Here is a 25,941-nt window from a genome sequence, read left to right on the forward strand (position 1 = left end):
AGAAAGGAGGAAATTTTCAAAAATATTTGGGGTCCCTTTGCCAAATTAGTGAATTAATGCAAGGCAATGCTTGAAGGAGTAATTATGAATTGTTGAATGTACACATCTCAAGACACCTCTCATAATTAATATACTTTAAAGCTGCCACTTAAAGAAAGCCCTTGGGATTTCATTTATCCCCAATCTTTTCTGCACTACCTTTGTATTTCAAAAAGTGGTACATTTGATGAATAAGCAGTTGTTCTGAAATCTACACTTGGAAGAGCTAGTCTTCAAGTGTGTGGCTGTGTCAGCAGACTATTCAACTGTAGAGGGCATCATATACGAGTCCCACTAGAATTCTTCTATAAAGTATGTGTAACAACTTTATAACTGTATTCTTGAGAAAAAGAGCCTGCTTATCATTTTGTTACACATTCCAACGGCAGAAAAAAAATTTCCATGCCCAAACACACTTTCTGGCATGGATGACTGAAATGGTGAATAATAGGAGTCCCTATTAATTTTTCTCTCCTTGCCAACTCATGGCAGAGAGATCAACTGTACCATTCTAAACAAATGCCTACCATGCCACAGCAATCAGGTAATTCAACATGAATTCATGCTAATTAATAAACTAACTGTATTTTTGAACACCATCTTACTTGGTACAAAAGTGATGAAGGTGGTGGTTCAATACAAGGCTGTTGATCAGGCAATGGTAAGTCTTCCAGAAGGTCAACGTTGGATAAGGCATCCTCCAAAGTCACTTGTGCAGTCATGGTTCCTCTGAATAGAAAATTAAAATGGATTATTAAATTGTATAGTGATCTAATTCATTGCACTTCGCAACGTCAATGTCAAATTCATATTCAAGATCATAAAAGGGATCAATTAGAACAATTGGTTTTATCCTCCCAGAAAAAAAACATTTTGTGAAAACATTTTTCTTGCACATATTAGAATCAAAAGATTTCCAAATTTCAAAGAGAACAATAATTTATACTGCATAATAAGATGCTGATTCTTTAGCAAGTGGACAGTGATCAAGGCATTACCACAGTGAGCAGAAGCTAAACTGCCAAACAATCAGTATGTTTTATTCATGAAACACCCAAGTGGGTTTCCTCTCAAGTTTGGTATTTGTATACTTGTGCTGATAAGCGCAAGACAAGAAGCTTCAATAGCATGTCCCTTTTTTGCAGCAATACTTACAAGTTCTGTAATACCAAGTGACCATGAGCTTTTTGTTTAAACATAGCCCTAATGGAAAACATGGAGCTGTAACACTTCCTCTTTCAACAGTAATAAGGCAGGAATCAATTTTATACTCAAGCACATCCAACAACTCTAGCATGTGGACGTATATGCAGGTTCATTCCCATTATTGATAGACCATTAAAGATTAAATTGGATAAGGGCATGACTAGAACAAAGTGAACTCACTTGTTGTTCTTGTTAAATGGATTTAATTTACTCTGGAACTTTCTGAAAGATACACCATAAGGAGAGGCGAATTGCAAGTAAAAGTTTTCATTGTTCTGCAGCACCATTTCCTGTAGGAAGTCACTTTACCAAAATAAAACTACAAGGACAGGCAGACACACAATATTTTCGAATGCATGGTTTTTCAAAAAGTGTACATTATAATCATTGAATACATTTGACATTTTTTGTTAACTTGCAAGCTTAAAACTGATCGAATTTAATTACCATACTTAAATTTCATTATTGTTGTAATAACTACTTTTAGGCACAGTGATGAGTCAGACTTACTGTAGAAGACTGATGAACAGTGAGTCTTAAAAGGCCAAAGTAGTGATACATTTAATGTAAATTAATATCTGCTCTGGCCAGTTAAGATAATGGAATGAATGCCTGGCATATTCCAAGACAGAAATTCAATTTCAATATCTTACAAACCACAGAAGCTGAAACGTATATAAATGTCAGCTGAATCCATAATTAGCTGCCTTAAATTAAACATCAGCTTAGTATTGACTTTTGTCAACAGTGCACTACCAAAGATGTTCACTGGCAACACAGTGGCAACAGTGTATACCTTCTGCCAGATGCACTGCAGTACCTCATTCATGCATCTTCCAAACCAACAAGCTCTCCCACTTAGAAGGACAAGGGCAACAAACACATCAGGAACAATGTCAACCACGAACAAGTTTTTCTCCAAACCACATTTCGTCCTGATGTGGAAATATATTGCTGCTCCTTCACGGTTACTGGCTCAAAATTGTAAAACTTCCTCCCTATCATCACTGTAGGTGTGCGTAAATTGCAATAGTTGCAGCAGTTCAAGAATACAGCTCAGAATCACCTTGTCCAGGAGTAATTAGGGATGGGCAACAAACAGTGACAGCAACATGCCAAGAATGAATTTTTAAAAAAATTAATGGAGGCAGATTCCGTCATAGTACGGAATAGGAAATTAAATAAGTTATCTAAATATAAAGAATTTCACAGTGTTACGCAAGGATAGGAAAATGGGGCTCACTGAGTTGCTCTTGCACGGATCCAGCATAAACAAAAACTCTTTCTATATTGTAATCACATTCCAGTTTCATATGCTCTCACTAAGAATGATTTACAGAGGAACCTTAAAGGACAGGGGTGGGGAATAATTCATTCAGTTAATCGAATGCCGAATGAGAGAGTTAGACAAGCATTGGGACCTTGTGATCTTGTTCAGATAATCCAAAATTCAGTTATCAAATACTGGATAATCTCTCCAGTACTCTGTACTCACAGGTAGCCAAATAGTACACTAGGTGCTGTTCACTCTGCTGTATGTTGGTAAAGATGATACCTTCACACAAGTCTGATGTTTCAAACTTCATAATATTTAACCATTTTCCAAACCATAAGGTGTGATAGAGCTCTCGAACCTTCAAACATCCACCATAGGAGGAATTATTTGGCAGAAAGCATATGACCCATCATCAAAATTATAATGAATTCTAGCTTTAGGTGCATTTGAAAAAAATATGAACATGCACATTCCTGAACAAGGGCTTATGCCCAAAATGTTGATTCTCGTGCTCCTTTGATGCTGCCTGACCTACTGCGCTTTTCCAGCAACACATTTTTCAGCTCTACATTATATATGTGTTTTTATTTAAAAAGTAAACAGTAAAGTATCCAGCAAAGTTTCAGGCATTGATTCATATGGTGGCTCTGTGGTTAGCACTGCTGCCTCACAGCATCAGGGGCCCAGATTAGATTCCACCATTGGGTGACAATGTGGAGTTTGCATGCTCTCCCCAGGTCCATGTAGGTTCCCTCTGGTTCCCCCAGTTTCCTCCCACAGTCCAAAGATGAGCAAGCTATGTGGATTAGCCATGGGAAATTGCAAAATTACAGGGATTAAGTAGGGGGCGGGTCTGGGTGGAATGCTCTTTGGAGGGTCAGTGTGGACTCAATGGGCTGAATGGTTTACTTACACACTGTCGGGATTCTATGAATTTAAAAGACACCTTCATTACAGTTTCAGTCCATTAATAATTAACTGAACATAAGAATATAAGAAAAAACAGGAATAGACTATGTAGTGCTTCATACCTATTTATTATTTGCCAAGACCAAGGACAATCAATCTTCCACTTCATCTGCCTACAGCGAACATTTCCTCGAATGTTTTTAAATAATTGCGGACAAAATTTTCGAAAGGTGATTGTGGGCAGATATTCACAGGTAAACGGGACAGCTGGAAAATGGGAAGCCTTCAGAAATGAGATAACGTGAATCCAGAGAAAGTATATTCCTGTCAAGGTGAAAGGAAAGACTGGTAGGTATCGGGAATGCTGGATGACTAAAGAAATTGAGGGTTTGGTTAAGAAAAAGAAGGAAGTATATGTAAGGTATAGACAGGATGGATTGAGTGAATTTTTAGAACAGTATATAGGAAGTAGGAGTACACATAAGAGGGAAATCAGGAGGGAAAAAAGGGGACATGAGATAGCTTTGGCAAACAGAATTAAGAAAAATCCAAAGGGTTTTTACAAATACATAAAGGACAAAGGGGTAACTAAGGAGAGAATAGGGCCCCTCAAAGATCAGCAAGGTGGTCTTTGTGTGGAGCCGCAGAAAATGAGGGGGGATACTAAATGAGTATTTTGCATCAGTATTTACTGTGGAAAAGGATATGGGAGATATAGACTGTAGGAAAATTGATGGTGACATCTTGCAAAATGTCCATATTAGAGAGGAGGAAGTGCTGGATGTCTTGACTCGGGTAAAGGCAGATAAATCCCAAGAACCTGATCAGGTGTACCCGAGAACTCTGTGGGAAGCTAGAGAAGTGATTGCTGGGCCTCTTGCTGAGATATTTGTATCATCGATAGTCACAGGTGAGGTGCCAGAAGACTGGAGGCTAATGGGGTGCCACTGTGGAAGACAGGTGGTAAGGACAAGCCAGGGAACTATAGACCAGTGAGCCTGACATCGGTGGTGGGCAAGTTGTTGGAGGGAATCTTGAGGGACAGGATGCACATGTATTTGGAAAGGCAAGGATTGATTAAGGAAAGTCAACATGGCTTTGTGTGAGGGATATCATGTCTCACAAATTTGATTTGAGTTTTTTTGAGGAAATAAAGAGGATTGATGAAGGCAAGCGGTAGATAGGATCGACATGGACTTCAATAAGGCATTCGACATGGTTCCCCACTGGGAGACTGGTTAGCAAGGTTAGATCTCATGGAATACAGGGAGACCTCAGAATTTAGGACTTTCCATGTTTAAAAGCAATTCTGGCTGGCAAAATATTATTTTGTACAAAGGAGAATCCATTAGATTAGATTAGATTAGATTACTTAGTGTGGAAACAGGCCATTCGGCCCAACAAGTCCACACCGACCCGCCGAAGCGCAACCCACCCATACCCCTACATTTACCCCTTACCTAACACTACGGGCAATTTAGTATGGCCAATTCACCTGACCCGCACATCTTTGGACTGTGGGAGGAAACCGGAGCACCTGGAGGAAACCCACGCAGACACGGGGAGAACGTGCAAACTCCACACAGTCAGTCGCCTGAGTCGGGAATTGAACCCGGGTCTCAGGCGCTGTGAGGCAGCAGTGCTAACCACTGTGCCACCGTGCCGCCCACATGTTCTAGTTGTGCAGTTAGTATTAATATCCTGGTTGGTCCATACTTTATGTGCAGGTTCCGGATCATCACTAACAGATTGTTTTTAAATAAATGGATTATAAGGTTCACATTTTTATGGAGATAGACGGATTCTGCACCTTGACCAAAATAGCAGTGAAGAAGCAAGGTATCCACTAAGCAGTATCCACTAATTTCACTGGAGGTTAGTGAGAGGCATGTGGGGAGACATATTTCACACACCTTAAAAAAGAACCTGCTGAGTGTTTAAAAACAATTACTTGTAATTTCCTTAGCTGTTTATTTATACGAACCAAAGGGGTCTTCTTTGCAGTATTATTGCTACTTGACTGCTTCCACAACTGTATCAATATAGTGGAAAGAGGAGATTGTTCATTTTAATAGATTAATTGACAACTTCAAGTGGTTATAGTTACCTTTGAGAATGGGGCATTGAATGCAAGTGCTTATTTTTATGAGGTCTTAAGGTCTTGAAGAAATTTAAATGTTTTTCCAATTTGTTCATTGGGCTAGCAGCCATCTCTAATTCACCTGTTGAAGATCGTGGTGAGTTGCCTTTTTATACTGCTGCAATCACAGGGAGTGGGTCTCAAAGGTAGAAGACAGAGGTGGATGGTGGTGAAGGGTTGTTTTTCAGACTGGAGGCCTGTGACCAGTGGAGTGCCACAAGGATCGGTGCTGGGTCCTCTACTTTTCATCATTTATATAAATGATTTGGATGCGAGCATAAAAGAGATACAATTAGTAAGTTTAAAGATGACACCAAAATTGGAGGTGTAGTGGACAGTGAAGAGGGTTACATCAGATTACAACAGGATCTTGACCAGATGGGCCAATGGGCTGAGATGTGGCAGATGGAGTTTAATTCCGATAAATGCAAGGTGCTGCATTTTGGGAAAGCAAAGCTTAGCAGGACTTATACACTTAATGGTAAGGTCTGAGGGAGTGTTGCTGAATAAAGAGTGCAGGCTCATAACTCCTTGAAAGTAGACCTGCAGGTATTTAGGATAGTAAAGGCGGCATTTGGTATGCTTTCCTTTATTGGTCGGAGAATTGAGTACAGGAGTTGGGAGGTCATGTTGCAACTGTACAGGACATTGGTTAGGCCACTGTTGGAATATTGCATGCAATTCTGGTCTCCTTCCTATCGGAAAGATGTTGTGAAATTTGAAAGGGTTCAGAAAAGATTTACAAGGATGTTGCCAGAATTGGAAGATTTGAGCTATAGGGAGAGTCTGAACAGGCTGGGGCTGTTTTCCCTGGAGTGTCAGAGGCTGACTGGTGACCTTATAGAGGTTTACAAAATTATGAGGGGCATGGATAGGGTAAATAGGCAAAGACTTTTCCCTGGGATCGGGGAGTTCAGAACTAGAAGGCATAGGTTTAGGGTGAGAGGAGAAAGACATAAAAGAGACCTACTGGACAACTTTTTCCACACAGAGGGTGGTACGTGTATATGGAATGAGCTGCCAGAGGAAGTGGTGGAGGCTGGTACAATTGCAACATTTAAGAGGCATTCGGATGGGTATATGAATAGGAAGGGTTTGGAGGGATATAGGTGCTGGCAGGTGGGACTAGATTGGGTTGGGATATCAGGTCGGCATGAACCGAAGGGTCTGTTTCCATGCTGTACATCTCTATGACTCTAATGTACATGAAAGGTCTCTTTAATTTTTAAGAGCATTTAAAAGGGGCTATCCTGTGCAGAATTGGCAAAGGGACTTTTGGGTTGATGTGCTCACAGGGAGCACGGTCTACAATTTTACTTCTTACATTTTTTTCTCTTAACTTCAGAGAAACCTCTCTCAACTGCCACTGTTCCTGTGTCAAAATCTGACAGTCCCTCCCAAGTCACATTGTGAGCACCCCCACTCCCTGTGATTGCAGCAGTACAAAAAGGCAACTCACTACGATCTTCAACAGGTAAATTAGAGATGGCTGCTAGCCCAATGAACAAATTGGAAAAACATTTAAATCTCTTCAAGACCTTAAGACCTCATAAAAATAAGCACTTGCATTCAATGCCCCATCTCAAAAGGTAACTATAACCACTTGAAGTTGTCAATTAATCTATTAAAATGAACAATCTCCTCTTTCCACTATATTGATACAGTTGTGGAAGCAGTCAAGTAGCAATAATACTGCAAAGAAAACCCCTTTGGTTCATATAAATAAACAGCTAAGGAAATTACAAGTAATTGATTTTAAACACTCAGCAGGTATCTCCCCACCTGCCTCTCACTAACCTCCAGTGAAATTAGTGGATACTGCTTAGTGGATACCTTGCTTCTTCACTGCTATTTTGGTCAAGGTGCAGAATCCGTCTATCTCCATAAAAATGTGAACCTTATAATCCATTTATTTGAAAACAATCTGTTAGTGATGATCCGGAATCTGCACATAAAGTATGGACCAACCAGGATATTAATACTAACTGCACAACTAGAACATGGTTTCTCCTTTGTACAAAATAATATTTTGCCAGCCAGAATTGCTTTTAAACATGGAAAGTCCTAAATTCTCTCAAATACCTTTTACTGCATCGCTACATTTTTGATTTCGCTCACCAGCCATTCTTGCAACATGTAAATCAGATATCAATTCAGTGACAAATTGAAGCAATTTTGTTCTGTTCATTTACAGCCCGTAACATCTTAGTTTGAGCATGTTAACCATTTCTATACATGATCTCTTTTTAGTGGTATTCAGCTTTTCTCCATTTCAATTTTTCTCAGCTGAATTCATAAAGGTAATAAACTGACATTCATCATTCATTCTTCATATGATCGAACTAAATTGCATTGATCGCGCAAATAAAAAGCTACTTTTTTTCTATACTGATTGATTAACTTTAAATCTATTATAATGTCTTACCAAAAATTCAGGCTCTTTCAGTAAATCAGATAAGTTGACAGCAGATTGAAATTTAAAGACATTTTTGGCGAAGTAATTTCTAGAGATGTAAGATCGAATAAGATGTGTTGACAATAGGAGAAAAAGGAATGGATAAGAAGTAATAAACAATTTCAAGATTTGTTAACTAGAACACAAAACAGCAATAACTTAAGACAACCAAAGTCCCAATTTCTCTATAGGATTGACTTTACTAGAGACAAGTAAAGAGCAATGAGAAACATATTACTTGTTAAAACCTTTTGAAAGGCAGACTAATTTTCAAAAAGTAGTTGCCATGAAATTACTTTGTTAGTCTGTTTCTATTTTCACATCAACACTTTCCAAGTCTGCAATATGCAAGCAATAGGAACTCAGTTGTTTGACAAGGGTGGATCTGACATTTCCAATGAATGTGGTAATCATTAGTTTACCTTCAGGAATAGCAGGGCATAAATTCCTGAATGAAGGTAGCTATTCAACTCCCTCAGAATCAATTGTTTCAATTGCTTCACTGACACCAAATGCATGAAGACTGTGTCACTCAAATATTTCAAACAAGCACTGAATTGAACATAAATTATCTTTATCGGGGGCGGAAATGCAGATTTGCTCTTTTTCTACTCTAGATTAGATTACTTAGAGTGTGGAAACAGGCCCTTCGGCCCAACAAGTCCGCACCGACCCGCTGAAGCACAACCCACCATACCCCTACATTTACCCCTGACCTAACACTACGGGCAATTTAGCATGGCCAATTCACCCTGACCCGCACATCTTTGGACTGTGGGAGGAAACCGGAGCACCCGGAGGAAACCCACGCAGACACGGGGAGAACGTGCAAACTCCACACAGTCAGTCGCCTGAGGCGGGAATTGAACCTGGGTCTCTGGCGCTGTGAGGCAGCAGTGCTAACCACTGCGCCACCGTGCCGCCCACTAACGTAGGTGTAACCACAGCAGTTTCGATTAATTCCATTATAATAGGCAAACTCTTGCTGAAGTATACCATCTACCCTTGGTAGATATGTGTTTTCATCCTTCAGCTTGAATGTTTTGCCCACCACAGTACGTTGTAAATATGAGCTGATAACGAACAGCGCTGAGAGCAAAAGAGCACCTGGAAATTTAGAAAACTATAGTAGCAACTATCTTGTTAAATAATGAGATTTAAGGAATGAGAAGGAAACATGACAAGAAAGGTCGGGTACAAAAATAAGGAAGGAAATGAAGATTGGAGTAAGAGAGAAAAACCAAGAAAACTTAAGTAAATAATGTAAAATTTAAAGGATGCTTTTTTGTTTAAATGAATATTAGGTCCTGAAATGGTGCAATTTTTACTGGTCACTCATATCTGAAATTTTTTCAAAGTGTTTATTTACATTGCATTTAAAAAAAAATCACATTCTTTAAAAAGTATTTAGTAATTCATTGTAAACTTAATTTCTTATGGAGCATTTAATCAACAACTAACATGCAAATCGACGTTTCGGGCAAAAGCCCTTCATCAGAAATGGAGGCAGGGAGCCTCCAGGGTGGAGAGATAAGTGAAGGGGAGTTGGGCAAGGGAGAAGGTAGCAAAGAGTACAATAGGTGAATGGGGGTGGGGATGGAGGTGATAGGTCAGAAAGGAGGATGGAGCAGATAGGTGGGAAGAGAGATAGGCAGGTAGGAGTCATAAGGACAGTGCTGAGCTGGAAGGTTGGAACTGGGGTAAGGTGGGGGAGGGGAAATGAGGAAACTGGTGAAATCCACATTGATGCCATCGGGTTGAAATGTTCCGAGGCAGAAGATGAGGCGTTCTTCCTCCAGACGTCAGGGGTGAGGGAGCGGCGGTGGAGGCGGCCCAGGACCTGCATGTCTTTGGCAGAGGGGAGTTGAAATGTTGGGCCCTGGGGTTGATTGGTACAGATGTCCCGGAGATGCTCCCTAAAGTGCTCTGTGAGGAAGCATCCAGTCTCCCCAATGTAGAGGAGACCACATCGGGAGCAACGGATACAATAAATGACATTGATGGGTGTGTGCGCGCATGTGGAAGGCTCCACTGGGGCCTTGGATGGAGGTGAGGGAGGAGGTGTGGGCACAGGTTTTGCGATTCCTGCGGTGGCAGGGGAGGGTGCCAGGACGGGAGGGTGGGTTGTTGGGGGGGCGTGGACCTGACCAGGTAGTCACGGAGGGAACAGTCTTTGTGGAAAGTGGAAAGGGGTGGGGAGGGAAATATATCTCTGGTGTTGGGGTCCGTTTGGAGGTGGCGGAAATGACGGCGGATGATGCAGTTTATATGAAGGTTGGTGGGGTGCAAAGTGAGGATCAGTGGGGTTCTGTCCTTGTTACGGTTGGAGGAGTAGGGTTTGAGGGTGGAGGTGCGGGATATGGATAAGATGGGTTAGGGGGCATCTTCAACCACGTGGGAAGGGAAATTACAGTCTCTAAAGGAGGCCGCCATCCGGTGTGTTCATTGGTGGAACTGGTCCTCCTGGGGGCAGATACGGCGGAGGCAGAGGAATTGGGAATAAGGGATAGCATTTTTGCAGGAACTAGGGTGGGAAGAGGTGTAATCCAGGTAGCTGTGGGAATCGGTAGGTTTGTAAAAAATGTCAGTGTCATGTCGGTCATCATTAATGGAGATGGAGGAGTCCAGGAAGGGGAGGGAGGTGTCAAAGATGATCCAGGTGAACTTAAAGTCGGGGTGGAACACCTCATCGGATGCTGGCTGACCTGCTGTGCTTTTCCAGCACCACTCTAATCTAAACTCTGGTTTCCAGCATCTGCAGTTCTCACTTTGCCTAACTGACATACAACACCAGCACAAGTCTCCAAAGAGTGAGATGGGTTTGTACAAAGCAAATGATCTGGTAAGATAAATAACTCAGCAAACTCTGGAGATGCAGCACTCAGTTGCATTTTTAATCCCCTGAATTTGCTTATTTGTCTATTAATAAACAGCTGTATCATATTTTCCAGCAAGGATCACTTTCATTATCAAATTTCCTTGCGAATGCTTGAAGATAAAACATTGATGATAATCATGCCACCAATAGGCACTGTACAATTCACTAAAATACAATTCTAGGAATGCTGCATTTCAATAAAATGCAGCACAGCTATAACAAAATTGAATCAAGAGCAGAGACTCTGCAGACACAAGTTGTACCTGTAATCCCTCTGCTAACAGGATGCAAAATGCAGACAAAGCAATTCCTGTGAGCGGACCCAAAGAGTTCATGCATCATGAAAGGGAAGAGAATTTATGTGAATTCTCAATCCCAGAGAATTGTTCCCAACTGCATGCTTCAGTATCAACCTTGCCAAGAATTGCTTGCTGCTTTCCAGCCAGCATAATTAGTGAGATGCGTTCGCTGCTTGCATTTTTTTTTAAAACTGGCACATTTTGGGTGCCCAGCAGGCAATCCATTCCAGAAACTCCAGGAGCTTGGGGAACAAAATATGTTGATATGCCAATTGAGATTAATTACACTAAAGTAATGAGCCCAACTTGACAAAGTGGAGAAATCCAAAGCAGTAAAATGACTTGGAATCCAGCTAAGAAAGTTGTTTCTTTCTTTTGATGCCCTTAATATTATTTTTCCTTCCTGTTAAAGGTCTCTAAAATGTCCAAGCCAAGTTCAAAAGAAAGAAATTGCGAAGTGCAGAGGAGATTCTCCAGGATGTCACCTCATTTGGAGCATTTCGCTACCAAGAGAGACTGGATAGGCTAGGGTTGTTTTCTTTGCAGCAGAGAAGGCTGAAGGGGGAACTGACTGGGGTGTACAAGATTGACACTTCCTACAACAGGGAGAAAGTGAGGACTGCAGATGCTGGAGATCAGAGCTAAAAAATGTGTTGCTGGAAAAGCGCAGCAGGTCAGGCAGCATCCAAGGAGCAGGAAATTCAACATTTCGGGCATAAGCCCTTCTTCAGGATTCCTGAAGAAGGGCTTATGCCCGAAACGTCGATTCTCCTGCTCCTTGGATGCTGCCTGACCTGTTGCGCTTTTCCAACAACACATTTTTCACTTCCTACAACAGTGTGGGTAGGAAGCAGCTATTCTCCTTAGCTGAACGGTCAATAACAATTTTAAAGTGAAAGGCAAGGAGTTTAGAGGGGATTCAAGGAAAAGTTTTTTGCCTACAGGATGGAGGAAATCTGGAATGCATTGCTTGGAAGAGCAATAGAAGCAGGAAATTTCATAACCTTTAAAACTGAGTGGATGAGCACTTAACATTGTAACATTTTAAGATTATGAGTCAAATGTTGGAAAGTGGAATTACTGTAGCAAAGTCAGCAGATACTTGATGGACCAAAGGACCTCTTCTGTGGTGTATGATTTTGACTCTAAAATCCTCAAACTCCCTTCCTAAAAGCACCGTGTTTCTGTAACACAGAGACCAGAGAGTTCAGGAAGACAGTTCATCTCCACCTTCTCAAGAGCAATTGGCCTTGGATGACAAATGGTGGGCTTGAAACTGCTGCCACCTTCAAACTATTTTTTTTAAATCAGTTGAGTTTCAACTTAGATTCCAGCTTTAAACAGCATCTAAGCATAACTTAAGCAGCACAGTTCAACAATGTAGCTTGGGGACAAGCATGCAAGATAAAAGATGACAGCAACAAAAAGAAATTGCTGGAAAACTTAGCAGGTCTGGCAGCATCAGTAGAGAGGAAGCAAAATTAGCATTATGGGTTCAGTGACCCAACTCCAGAATACATATTCACACATATGAAGACCAACTCAAAAATTTGACTTTTCTTTTAAAAATTAAAACACACATTGTGGCAGAGTAATCATAAATCTGTCAGAAATGGGTCAGAAAAGGCAAAACTGCTTTTCTCCAGTGGGTGACGAACAACAATGAATATTAACAAGCTGAAAGATATTTAGAATAGGGCAGGACAATATTATGAGTTAAGAGAATTAATTTCAAGCATTAGTGGTTCAGGCAGAAACTACTTCAATATTTATGATGTGATTGGATGGGTGGACAAAAGGAAATGGTGGATAGATGTCAACAAGGATTGATAGGGCCTGCTTCTGTAATTTCTAGAGATGTAAAGAAGTTTCTTTTTAAAAAAAAGAGTAGTAACAGGCCAATGATAACTTAATTGCATTACTCAAATGTCACTAAAACTTGAATAACTAAGGATTATGATGAACTGAAGTTTAGAAACACAGAAGGTGGAAATATGTTCACTTTAAATGTAGAGAAACATCCAATTCCGTTGCTGAAATGCCTGTGTCATCAACAGAATTTCAGTCAGTGACAGTGGGTTTTATGATAAAAATACAACAATCTCAGGTCAAGTATTTCCAATGGGACACAATTAGCTGGTGAAATAGTTTGGACGAACATTAAACATTCACATATCAGTACCATCAGACAACTGAATACTTCAACCACATTTACTTTCTGACAGAGCTAACAGCTTAAACTTGAAATGATACTGCTGAAGAATTACTTCACAGTATCTGATTTTCTACTGTGTATGTACTATGTGCATCAATTCAATCTCAGGAAATGAACTGTTTATGGCTTGCCCCTTCATTTCCTTGAAATAGCTACTTTTGCTATTAAGATCCAAATATGGCACTACATACTGTAATCCTATATATAAACAGATCTATAGAGAAAGCAAAAGCACATGCAATTTTCTTTTATTAAAAGTCAACTTTCTAGTATTGTACCTCAAAAATTAAACCAGCTTCAGCATGTCATACGGTTACTTAGAGACCTTCACTTTAGAAATTTGTACTTCAAATATTGAAAACAAGACAAACTCCCACAATAGTTCAGTTGGTTAAACCTTAACAGAAGTTTACTAAAATAGATCTCTACGTTTAGTAAGGGTGAAGAAAATCCAGAGAAGATAGAGTCAGGAATGAATTGGCAATATTTTGCACTTCCATTTTTGCAAGCTTGAGATGATAGATCATGACCCCACTATTTAATAAAGTCACCACTGTCCCAGAGGATCACAACACTCTCTCTCATTAGAGAGAAGAGAGAGAAAGTGGTGGTGATTTAACGTGAGGGTCACCATGCCTCCAGTGAGGAGAGTGGTTGCAAAGGAGGAACCTTTGTACTAACCTCAGTCAGTCTGGGAATTGAACCCACACTGTTCTTGTCATTCTGAACTGACAATCACCCATCCAGCCAACAGAGTCAACCCCACTAGTAAATATCAAGCTTATCACTCCCCTCATTTCTACTGCACACCAGTGCCAACTGTCTCTTTCATCATGAATATTCACCTATCCTCCAGTCTGAAGGAACTCATGAGAACGCTCTATTTCTTGTTTGAACAGAGATCCAACCATTCTCAATTCACCACCATTCCATCTTGTTCAAGTTCAATATGTTTTACAGGAAACAACTTTGCTGGAGAAACACAGCAGGTCTGGCAGCATCTATTGAGAGAACAACAAAGTCACCATTTCGAATCTGGTGACCCTGCAGGTAGTTTGAAATGAATGGTAAGAGAAGACCAGGAAGAAATCAGAAACTTCACAGACAGCTAATACATAAAGTAAACAGTCAAAGCAAATTATACTTCGCTGCATCTCACTTCGCTTCTAAAGAAAAGGAAGACAGGAAACATAACGAGTAGGTACTCTTATCCTTTCAATGGGCTGACTTGTTCAATGAAAGCTTAGCTTGCTGTAAGACTACATCAGCCACAAAAGTAGACCTACACTTTAGTTTCCAGTTCCAGCACCTGGCCAAACCACCTAGGTTTAAGCCAGACGTTTGTCTGTAACCATATTTTCTGAACCAAATCATACCTGATCAACGATTTGACAAAGTCCTATCAATAAACCTGGCTTCCTTGGTTTCCTACCTTGGGCTGAAGAAAATATTCTATACTGTGCCAAAAATTAGTATGAGCTCCTCAAGCAGCTAGGAGAAAATTAACTCAAAATTCATCAGATCAACTTGGACCTCTAAACTAGAACAGTTCTTGAATTGACCTGTGTGGCTTCGATCCACGTTCTCAGTGTCTGAAACCAGTAGGTCCTTGTTTTTAAGGGGTAACTTTAAAAATTGACTGTTTTATAAAGAAGGCAAACGTAACTCAATTCCAAGAATCCCACCATGAAAAACAAACTTGCAAAACACAAGGTTTAGTCCAGTATTTATTACTCATTTTTTTAAAAGCTAAAGCAAATACAGACACAATTCTAAAGCAGTTGTATATAGAACGGCATAGGTTTCAAAAGCAAAGAAATTATAGTGATCCTTTGTTTAAAAAAAACACCCAGTTCATTCTCATCTGGAATATTTTTCCAACACTAGGCCATGCACCACGGAAGGGTATGAAGTGTTTGATGATTTTTTTTGTATCCATGTCCAAAGCATTCTGAACTGACAGCTTTGAGGAGAAAGTTAGCTAGAACTGTGACATTTAGGGAACATTGTCTTCCAATGGCTGCTGCATTGAAACCTACCCAGATTCAAAAGCGAGGTTTTCAATAGGTTACTCAATACTGTTCAAGGATTACTGAACAGTCATAGGCAATAGAAGTATACTTTCAGGATGTTAATCAGTCAGGTATTTAGAAGCAGAGAATCAAGGTACCACCCAGAAATGGGTGCAACCGCTTCAGATTCCAAGCTGTCACAACTCAACTACATCTATGGTCTCCCAGGAACCTCTAAGTATTGGGTTGGGCTCAAGAAAAGCACTGGGAAACAAGAGTTAAAAGAGGTTTGTGAGCCATTTATAGTTCAGTGTAGCAGAGTGGGGAGAAGGAAACTCATAAGCAGTATTTGCTTCTTTCAGATAAGGATGTTTAAAACTCAAGAAATCTAGGGCAGTATCAGCTTGTGACTGTTTGTGGTAGGTTGGAATCATGTTCATGATTAGATGCTAGTTTAGTTGCCAAAGCTCAAGACAGCACAGTTCCAGCAGAGGAGAATAAATTGCCAAGATGCCAGCATATGACATAGTAGCATTAGAGGAAGCTCCAAAGTTAAGTCTTGGAAAATTAAGAATTGAAATCTTCTGTAAACGTTTCACAAGACTTGATGACACATACAATCACTGATGTCTTGGGGTTGCTGAGAAGTCAGTGACCACATTTGCTCTGATGTACACTGTGAACTATTCCACTACACTTTGTCTGTTACCCATATTTAAATGATAATTCTGGATATTAAAGAGTATAAGTTGCATCAATATTGCAGCTTGTTTCACTATTTTAACTCTGCATATTAAAGTTTCTTCTTATTTGTTTGAAACTATGAAATTTTGTTGACTTTGTTCTCTTAGCAAATAACTGGAATCTCACACTTAGTCTATTGCAAAAAATTGACTGACCAGACCTTAAAAAATTGATCAGTCTCGTCCAGGAGCATGACAAGATATTAGAGGTAGTGCAAAATGCTTTGCCACGGTAGAGAACGGAGGATTGAAATGTTAATTCTATGAGTTCTATGTGGGCGGCACAGTGGCTCAGTGGTTAGCACTGCTGCCTCACAGCGCCAGAGACCCGGGTTCAATTCGCACCTCAGGCAATTGACTGTGTGGAGTTTGCACATTCTTTCCGTGTCTGCATGGGTTTCTTCCAAGTGCTCTGGTTTCCTCCCACAGTCCAAAAATGTGTAGGTTAAGTGAATTGGCCATGTTAAATTGCCCGTAGGTTAGGTGAAGGGGTAAATGTAAGGGAATGGGTCTGGGTGGGTTGCGCTTCAGTGGGTCGGTGTGGACTTGTTGGGCCAAAGGGCCTGTTTCCACACTAAGTAATCTGTAGTTGTTCAAAAGAAATGAGTAGTGTGCACAGAATAGATCGGGAGAAACTTTCGCCTTGGTGGAAGGGCTGAGAGCCAGAGGACACCAATTTAAGGTGAACAGCCAAAGGTGAAACGATAACAACATTTTTATAAAGCGAGTAGTTAGATCTAAAATGCACAACCTGAGGGCACAGTACAAGTTCAGATTCATTCATGGCTTTCAAAATGGAATAATTATCCAGAATTCCACAGCTACTGGAAAAAAAAGCAAAGGAGTGGAATGAGCTGACTTGCCTTCACAGACAGGAAGCACTGGAAGTACAGGCCAAATGACATCCTTCTCAGCTATAAGCATTCAATTAAATTAAAAACCGTAGCTAGATATTCACAGAATCCTTACAGGGCAGACAGAAGCTGTTTGGCCCAATTAATCTGCAGGGATCATCTGAAAAGTATCTCACCATATCCCTGTAACCCTGTGTTTACCAAGTCTAATGCATCAAGCCTACATATCCCATGGACACTACAGGACAATACAGCATGGCCAATCCAATTAACCTGCACATTTTTGGACTGTGGAGGCAACCAGAGCACCCAGTAGAAACCTTCACAAACCTGGTGAGAATATGCAAACTCCACGTAATCACCCAATGCTGGAAGTGAACCCAAGTCTCTTGCGGTGGGAGGTAGCAGTGCTAACCACTGAGCCACAGTACTGCCTGATATAAAGCTGGAGGTGGTTAGATTTCTAAAAGGCAAGAAACAAACTGGCTGATTTTCACAACAAGCTTTTCTCTGCCATATGAAAATCTACTGTTGCCAGACATGATACTCTGAAAGAGGAAATAGTAGTTTCACATCATCTTTGTTTAATACTACTTATCTGTAAATAAGTGAATAGTCACATTCCAGCTAAGTGGTGTTAACCAAATAAGCAATAATAGGAAAATAATCTGCTTGAAACAAACAGGATCTTCAGCATTATTATTAACAATATTTAGCAAGTGGATAAAATGTACCTAGGGCTGTGAGTAAAACTCTTAAACTTTGCATGCAAATTTAAGTAGGGGCATCAATTAGAAGTTTCAGCATAAAAAGGTCATTTTCATATTTATCAGGTAATATGCTAAGGACACAGGTTCGAATCCCACTGTGGCAAATGATGGAATTTGAATTCAATTGAAGGTGTGGAATTATGAGTCTAATAATGACCATGAAACCTTTGCTAATTGGCAGAAAAACCCATCTGATTTACTAATGCCCTTTGAGGAAGGAAATCTACCATCCTTACCTGGTATGGCCCACATCTAACTCCAGGCCAACAGCCTTTCTGGGCGATTAGGGATGTGCAATGAATGGTCTAGCCAGAAATGCCCACATCCCGTAAGTAAATAAAAAATATTGCCTCTAATTGGTTGGCCAAAAAGGAGAAGATGGACACTAGGAAAGGATCAATGAATGCAAAGACTCCCATGTTCAAGGGAGACTAGCAGTGGACATCTAACAAATGCTATAAGTTTAACCATAATGGTGGAAGATTCTTCAGATGGATTCTAATCATATGACATCATGCTTTTCGTGATATGATGTGCAAAAAAAAATGTCAGAATGAACAACAGTTAACACATACTTGCTAATGAACCACAAACGATACACGGCAAACAGGGTCACCTTCCTCACAACCACAACCACAACCACTATGAATTAGAATTAGAATTCCTACAGTGTGGAAACAGGCCCTTCAGCCCAAGAAGTCCACACCGACCCTCCGAAGAGTAACCTACCCAGACCCATGCCTCTACCCTATATTTACCCTGACTAACGCACCTAACCTCCACATCCCTGAACACTATGGGCAACTTAGCATGGCCAATTTACCTAACCTGCAAATGTCTAGATAGTGGGAGGAAATCGGAGCACCCGGAGGAAACCCACGCAGACATGGGGAGAATGTGCAAACTCCACACGGTCACCTAAGGCTAGAATTGAACCAGGTCCCTGGCACTGTGAGGCAACAGTGCTAACCAATTGATCAGGGAGTCAGGTGTCAGATTGCTCTGTTATTTCTCCGCCTACCAGGACCTAAGAACCAGATTTCTTTTTCCACTTTTCATTCTTGCTCCTTTCCCTTCTCCCTCTCCTTTAATCTCTGATAAAGTTGTCAATGGTCAAAAATTGAGTTTTTCATAATTACACATGTTTAATACCATCTGTTCTGGCCACTTTCTTTAAAATTGATCAGAAACTTTTAAAGTTTTACTTAGAAATTTGCCACACACATCCAATTTAGGTTTGGATAGTTCTAATGTAATCCTATCATGAAAACTCAGTGCACAGCATATATGAAGTGTTCACTTGTTTTAATGATTCAGGGATAGGCAGCAGATAAATCTGAAAATCTACACCAAACTTTAGATTAAATAAGAATTCAAACATAAGGAACAGCAGTAGTAGAAGATCATTTGGCCTGTCAAACCTGGCCCAGCTTTCTTGAAATAATGCCAATCAGCTTGTTTCAAACTCCCATCAGCTCCCTGAAACACTTTGATTTCTTTGTCTAACAGGAAATATACGTCTGCCTTAAGAATGTTAATTGTAAAACATTTAGACTCCAGAAGAAATCCACTCTTTATATCTTGTTAATCAGACTATGACCCCTGTATGGGTACTCTTGCTTACTGTCTGCCAGCCGACTACCAAATCTTCTATCAATGCTATTATGCTATTCACTATAACACAAGCTTTTATTTTCTACTAGCCATTATCAAAATCAATATATTGCACATCTACAGGCTTCCCTTTATCCAGAGCAAACACTACTTGCTCAAATAACTATAAATTAATTAAACATGACCTCCCTACAATGAAACTATGCTGACACTTCCTGATTACCTCTAGTTTTTCTAGGCACATAAATATAAGTTCTTCAATGATCAATTCCAAAAACTTTCCCATGAAATGTGTCAAGCTAATTATCCATAGTGGAATTTTTCCATCTCTTTCCCTTCTTAAATGGCGGAGGGATATTTGCTACTGTTGAATCTGATAGAACTTTTCCTGAATTTATGGAATGTTATAAAATTATCAATGTATTCACTACCTCACTGGCAATCTCTTATGACATTAGGATTTGGTCCACCTGGACCCATAGACTAGTGTTTTGTTTTTACCCTGTAAAGTGAAGACAGAAGCAACATATTTATTCATTTCATCTGCCATTTCCTTATCACATATTAACTCGTTGTTGTGGTTCTGTTCACCAAGCTGGGAATTTGTGTTGCAAACGTTTCATCCCCTGTCTAGGTGACATCCTCAGTGCTTGGGAGCCTCCTGTGAAGCGCTTCTGTGATGTTTCCTCCGCCATTTATAGTGATTTGTACCTGCCGCTTCCGGTTGTCAGTTCCAGCTGTTCGCTGCAGTGGCCAGTATATTGGGTCCAAGTCGATGTGCTTATTGATTGAATCTGTGGATGAGTGCCATGCCTCGAAGAATTCCCTGGCTGTTCTCTGTTTGGCTAGTCCCATAATAGTAGTGTTGCCCCAGTCGAACTCCCGTTGTTTGTCATCTGAGTGTATGGCTACTAAGGATTGCTGGTCATGTCATTTCGTGGCTAGTTGGTGTTCATGGATGTGGACCGTTAGCTGTCTTCCTGTTTGTCCTATGTAGTGTATTTGTGCAGTCCTTGCATGGGATTTTGTACACTACGTTGGTGTTGCTGATGCTGGGTATCGGGTCCTTCGTCCTGGTGAGTTGTTGTCTGAGAGTGGCTGTCGATTTGTGTGCTGTTATGAGTACTAGTGGTCGCAGTAGTCTGGCTGTCAGTTCAGAAATGTTTTTGATGTATGGCAGTGTGGCTAGTCTTTTGGGTTGTGGCATGTCCTCATTCTGTTCGGTGTTCTCTGTACCATGATTTCACCACAAAAGTATACAGGAAAGCCACAAACACAGACCAAGTCCTAAACTACCCCAAAGCAACCACCCCAACACACACAAAAGAAGTTGCATCAAGACACTGTTCAAAAGGGCCACAACACACTGCAGTACACCAGAACTGCAAAAAGAGGAAGAACACCTATACAACGTATTCGCCAAAAACGGATACCCCCACAATTTCATCAACAGATGCCTAAGGGAAAGATAACGGAATGAGTGCGTGCATTTGCTGGGTAATAAGATATAATGTTTCAGGTTATGCAAATCTAATGTAGCTTAATTTAGTTTGTAATGGACATTAAAATGAAATCCACAGTTAAAATTCTGTAGATGCAGCACTCCTCACCCATGGCACCAATGGTTGCAGTGAAAGAGCAGATTAATTAGCACACGTTATCAGATTAACTTCTCAGCTCAAATAGACTCTTTGGGGAGGGGAAGCATGTACAAGAAACCAATTTGATGTTACTTAGGACTTGAAGATGCAACCTACAACAGAGTACTGGAGTTGGAGGATTCTTTTGGTGGTATAGTGATGTCCCTGACCTGGAGCTAGGAGGCACGAGCTCAGGGCCCACCTGCTCTAAAGATATATAATAACATCTTTGAATAGGCTAATTAGAAAATATCTAGTGTGCTGCAGCTGAGCATTTCAAGTAATTAATTTCAAGTAGTTAACCGAAGGAAGGAACAAGGATGTTTGGCTGCTTTTGTCAAACTAACCAGCTGATTTCTAGTCATTAGGTAAATGTATTTAGGTCTGTAGTCTTCACTTTCTCTTTAAAATAGTTTGTTCAATTTGTCACTGCAATTCTGACAGGCTTTTGAGAAGTCTCTGCCCCTGCAATTCTCACACCGGTTATGAGATTCTTCCAAGCCTTATAGATGAGAATGAGCACTACGACAATGAACAAACACACCACAACATCATATGGGATGGGAAGCCAATGAGGTTGGGGAGGCACCAGAATGTAGAATGAGACAATACAATTAGGAGGATACATACTATTACTTGTATTCAGGACCCCGAGCCCCGAAGGCTATACTTATTTTATTTACTTAAAAAGTATAAAAGGAAGAGCAATACAGAAATTAACAGAAAATGAGGCTGGAGAATAGTAATGGGGAACCAGGAATGGCAGTTGAGATGAACAAACACTGCACTAGTCTTCACGGTAGAGGAGACAACAGCATCCCAAAAATCTAAATCTAAAAGTGGGAATAAAATACACTAGAAAAACGAAAAGCTAACAGTAGATGTGTCCCTTGGACTTGTTGGGCTGTAACGTAGGATATTAAACTAAGAAGCTATAGCAATAGTGGATGCACTGGCAGTAATCTTCCAAGAATCCTTAGATTCTGGAAAAATCTCAGAAGATTATAAAACTGACAATGCAGCACCTCATTCAAAAAGGGAGGCTAAAAACAAACTTATAGCAAACTAGTTAGCTTAACCTCTGTCATTGAGAAGACATCAAACTCTATTAGAATGGATATAATAATGGACTACTTAGAAATGCATAACATGAAGTAGAGTCAGCATGGCTTCACGAGAGGAAAATCATGTTTGATAGATCTATTAGAATGCTTTGATATAGTAAAAACAGGACAGAGGGGGATCAGATGCAATATATTTGGATTTCCAAAAGCATTTGATAAAATATTGCATATAAGGCTATTTAATAAGAGTCCATGGTGTTGGAGGTATTACATTAGCATAGACAAAGAATTAGCCAACTATTGGAAGACAAAATTTGAGATAAAGGATAGCAATTATTGGAATGCCAAAGGGATCGGTGCTGGGACCACAATTATTTTACAAATATGTTGATGACTTGGATGATAGAGCTAACCTATGTAACCAGGTTGACAGATGACACAAAAATAGGTAGGAAGGGAGGATCACACAAAGAATCTACAGACGGATACAGTCAAGTTAAGTGAGTGGGTAAAAACAAGCAGATGAAATATAATATGAAGAAATTGGAAGAATACAGAAGCTAAATATTATCAACTGTAGAAATCTGCAGCAGAGAGGCACTTGTCATTCCACTGCATGTATCACTACAATTTGATATTTAGTTCCAAGGTCACAGGGAAAGCAAATGGAATGTTGGTCTTTATTTCAAAGTGAATAGATGATAAAAGTAGGGAGGTCTTACTAAAACTATACAAAACATTCATCAGACCACACCTAGGATACCACAAACACGCTGTTATCCTTAGTCAAGGAATGATGCAATGGCATTGGAGGCAACTCAAAGAACATTGACTAGGTTGTTCCCAGATACGGAGTATAGAATCACAGGGCATAACATCAGAGTAAGGGGGTCACACATTCAAGACTGAGATGAAGAGGAATTTCTTCTCTCAGATCATCATGAACCTGTGGAGTTCTTTACCACATAAGGCTTAAGAGAGTGGATCATCGAGAATATTCATGGCTGAGATGGTCAGATTTTAATCAGTAAAGATTAAAATCTGGCATGGGGAAAAGGTAGGACACAGGATTATTAGATCAGCCATAATTTCATTGAATGGCAGAGCTGAGTCTTATAGGCTCTAGAGCCTACTACTGTTACTACCTCTTCTTCCAGGCTGTCGCTGTTCATCTGATTTTTCCAGTTATATCTCAATAAAGGTCTCATGATTATGGCATCACTTTAACACAAGCACCCAATACTCTTTCTTCTATATTTTATCACACATTGTGGTGACTGTTAGGGGACCTGCAGGCCACTTTCATGAATGACTTCTTTCCTCTACTATTTCTCACCTCCATCCAAACAGACTCTACATCCTGATGCCCTGAACCAAGGTAATTTCTAATTGTTGCACAAATGCAAGAATGTTATCCTTCAGCCAAGTTTGATACTCTACTGGGGTTTACATTTGGCCAGCAGACCTGACTTGTACTATATGTCCAATGTTAACTATTCTGCAAGGCACATGAAGAACTGCTCATGAATCCTGGATTTTGTTAAATCACTGTTGGCATAATGAATGTCATGGATCAAACTGTCAATTCACAGAATATAGACAATTAAAAATATCACTTTTATTCCTCACCAATGCAAAGTTTGGGCATTTTATTTTTACTGGGAAAATGAATGATTTGCCACAGAACCTCCATTTTAATACGAGATAGCCTTAAACAATATTAACAGCTGTAATGCAGGATTTTCAAATTTAAAAAATCTTGTATAGAAACAGAAATTCACAAAGTATAAGTTTATAGTTGATCACTTTGCTCCATTAACCTCACAGGAATCATGCAGCTAGAACAGCAGTCACAGGGAAGCCTGTTTCAGAGGAAACAGCTTTTGGTGCCTAGCATTAGATTCAAACCAGACCAAGTACATCACTGGATAATTGCAAAGAAAAGATTCTTTCATTCATGCCAGACATATAAATACACTGCTCCATTTCAGAATTTGAGCACAAGAACCAAGGTTAATAGACCAGTTCTGCACTGAAGGAGTGTTGTTCTATTGGAGTGTGAGGCTTTAAACTCCATCTGCCCTCTGAGGTGAAAGGATCCAACAGTACTATTTTAATATTAACCTTTGAAACCTTAGAATTGTTTGTTTGTTTTGGTGGGGGGTGGGGGGGGGGAGAATGCTGAATAGAGGGTAATGTAACCTGTCCTTAAGTCTGGTTTGTTAAAGCTATCAGATCAAAGGGAGCTCAGATTGTTTTACTGTAAAGATACAAGATGTTTACAGGATATAGAGAAAATGACAGCAATCCATGTGCTAAAAGTAGGCAAACCGTAAGTATCCTAAGACACACAAAAGCACTGACAATTTTGGTTTCAAATCAGTGCTGCTTTAAACTAAGAACATCTGTGCCAGGGAATAACCATTAGATTGGCAGAGCCTCAGAGTAAAGGGTTAGAGCAGAGATAAGGAGAAACTTCTTCAGCCAGAATGTGGCGAATCTATGGAATTCATTGCCACAGAAGGCTGTGGAGACCAGATCATTGAGTATGTTTAAGACTGAGATACAGAGGAATTTCAATTATCTGGCGCTCGATTATTGGATTATCTGGCAAGATCGCAAGGTCCCGATGTTCGACTAAACTATGTTATCCAGTATTCCATTAACCAAATGAAATACTGCTGGCATGTGTCCTTCAGATAATCGAGGTTCCTCTGTAGATAGATTTTTGAGTATCATGGGGATAGGGGTTTCAGGGGAAAAGCAGAAAAATGGGGTTGAGAAACATATCAGCCATGAATGAATGGCAGAGCAGACTCGATGGGTTGAATGGCCTAATTTTTGCTCCTATGTCTTATAGTCTAGATTTTATTTCCAATAAGAAACAAACAACCACCGCCACTTGACATTCATCACTGAATTCTGCATGAACATCATCCAAGAGGGTTATCATTGACCAGAAACACAACTGAGTTCACCATATAACAACAGTGGCTACAACGGCATGTCAGTCACTCAGAATACTGCAACAAATAACTCATCTCCTCATTCCCAAAGCTCGTCCACCACCAACAAGGTACAAGTCAAGCATGCGAAGGAATATTCCCCACTTGTCTGGATGGGTACAACTCCAACAACATTCAAGAAGCTTGACACCATCCAGGACAAAGCAGACCACTTAACTGACACCACTTCCACAAACATCCACTGTCTACCACTGTGTTCAGTAACAGCACCGTGAAACATCCAAAAGCTGCACTGCAGAAATTCACCAATACTCCTTAGTGCATTCCAAAAGCACGACTACTGCCACTGAGAAGGACAAGGGCAGCAGGTACATAACAGCATTACTATCTGCAAGTTTCCCACATGCCTGACTTGGACACTAACCTATGTGTTGTTGGATCAAAATCTCGAGTTCCTTCTCTTTCGCTGCAGATCTACCTGCACACACGGAGTGCAACTGTTCAAGAAAGCTGCACAGCCATTTTGTCAACAGCAATTACAGATGGGCGATAAATGCTAGCACAGCCCACAATATCCAGAACCCACAAATTAATTTAAAAATCTGTTAACTTGCAAGATAACGGAGTTTATTTACTAGAAAAAATGCCCAGCACTCAGCATTGCATTGAACCCAGTCAAAATGAAGTCAGGCATGGAGTAAAGCTGCGGGTAAATGGTGGCAATGGTGTTTTCCAATAAAGGGCTGAGGGGCAAGGCCAGACGGAACTGAGTCAGAGTCGCTGCAGGAGCAGAATAGAGTTGTCCTCCCCTGAACCCACAGATAAAGCTCTTGAAGTGACATCACGACTCAAAAATAATGC

The 25,941-nt window shown here is 40.3% G+C and overlaps 1 protein-coding gene across 3 annotated transcripts in view; it reads right to left on the reverse strand.

The window, feature by feature from the left end:
- cyfip1 (cytoplasmic FMR1 interacting protein 1) overlaps window positions 1–25,941 on the reverse strand; it is a 196,914-nt gene that overhangs the window by 148,864 nt on the left and 22,109 nt on the right. For all 3 annotated transcript variants that reach the window (XM_060826251.1, XM_060826253.1, XM_060826252.1), the window contains exon 2: window positions 645–768. In XM_060826251.1, the coding sequence (XP_060682234.1) occupies window positions 645–761 (117 nt within the window). In that variant the 5' untranslated portion in view covers window positions 762–768. The remainder of the gene's footprint in view (window positions 1–644; window positions 769–25,941) is intronic.

Source organism: Hemiscyllium ocellatum, chromosome 6 (genome assembly GCF_020745735.1).
Source record: "Hemiscyllium ocellatum isolate sHemOce1 chromosome 6, sHemOce1.pat.X.cur, whole genome shotgun sequence".
Taxonomy (NCBI): domain Eukaryota; kingdom Metazoa; phylum Chordata; class Chondrichthyes; order Orectolobiformes; family Hemiscylliidae; genus Hemiscyllium; species Hemiscyllium ocellatum.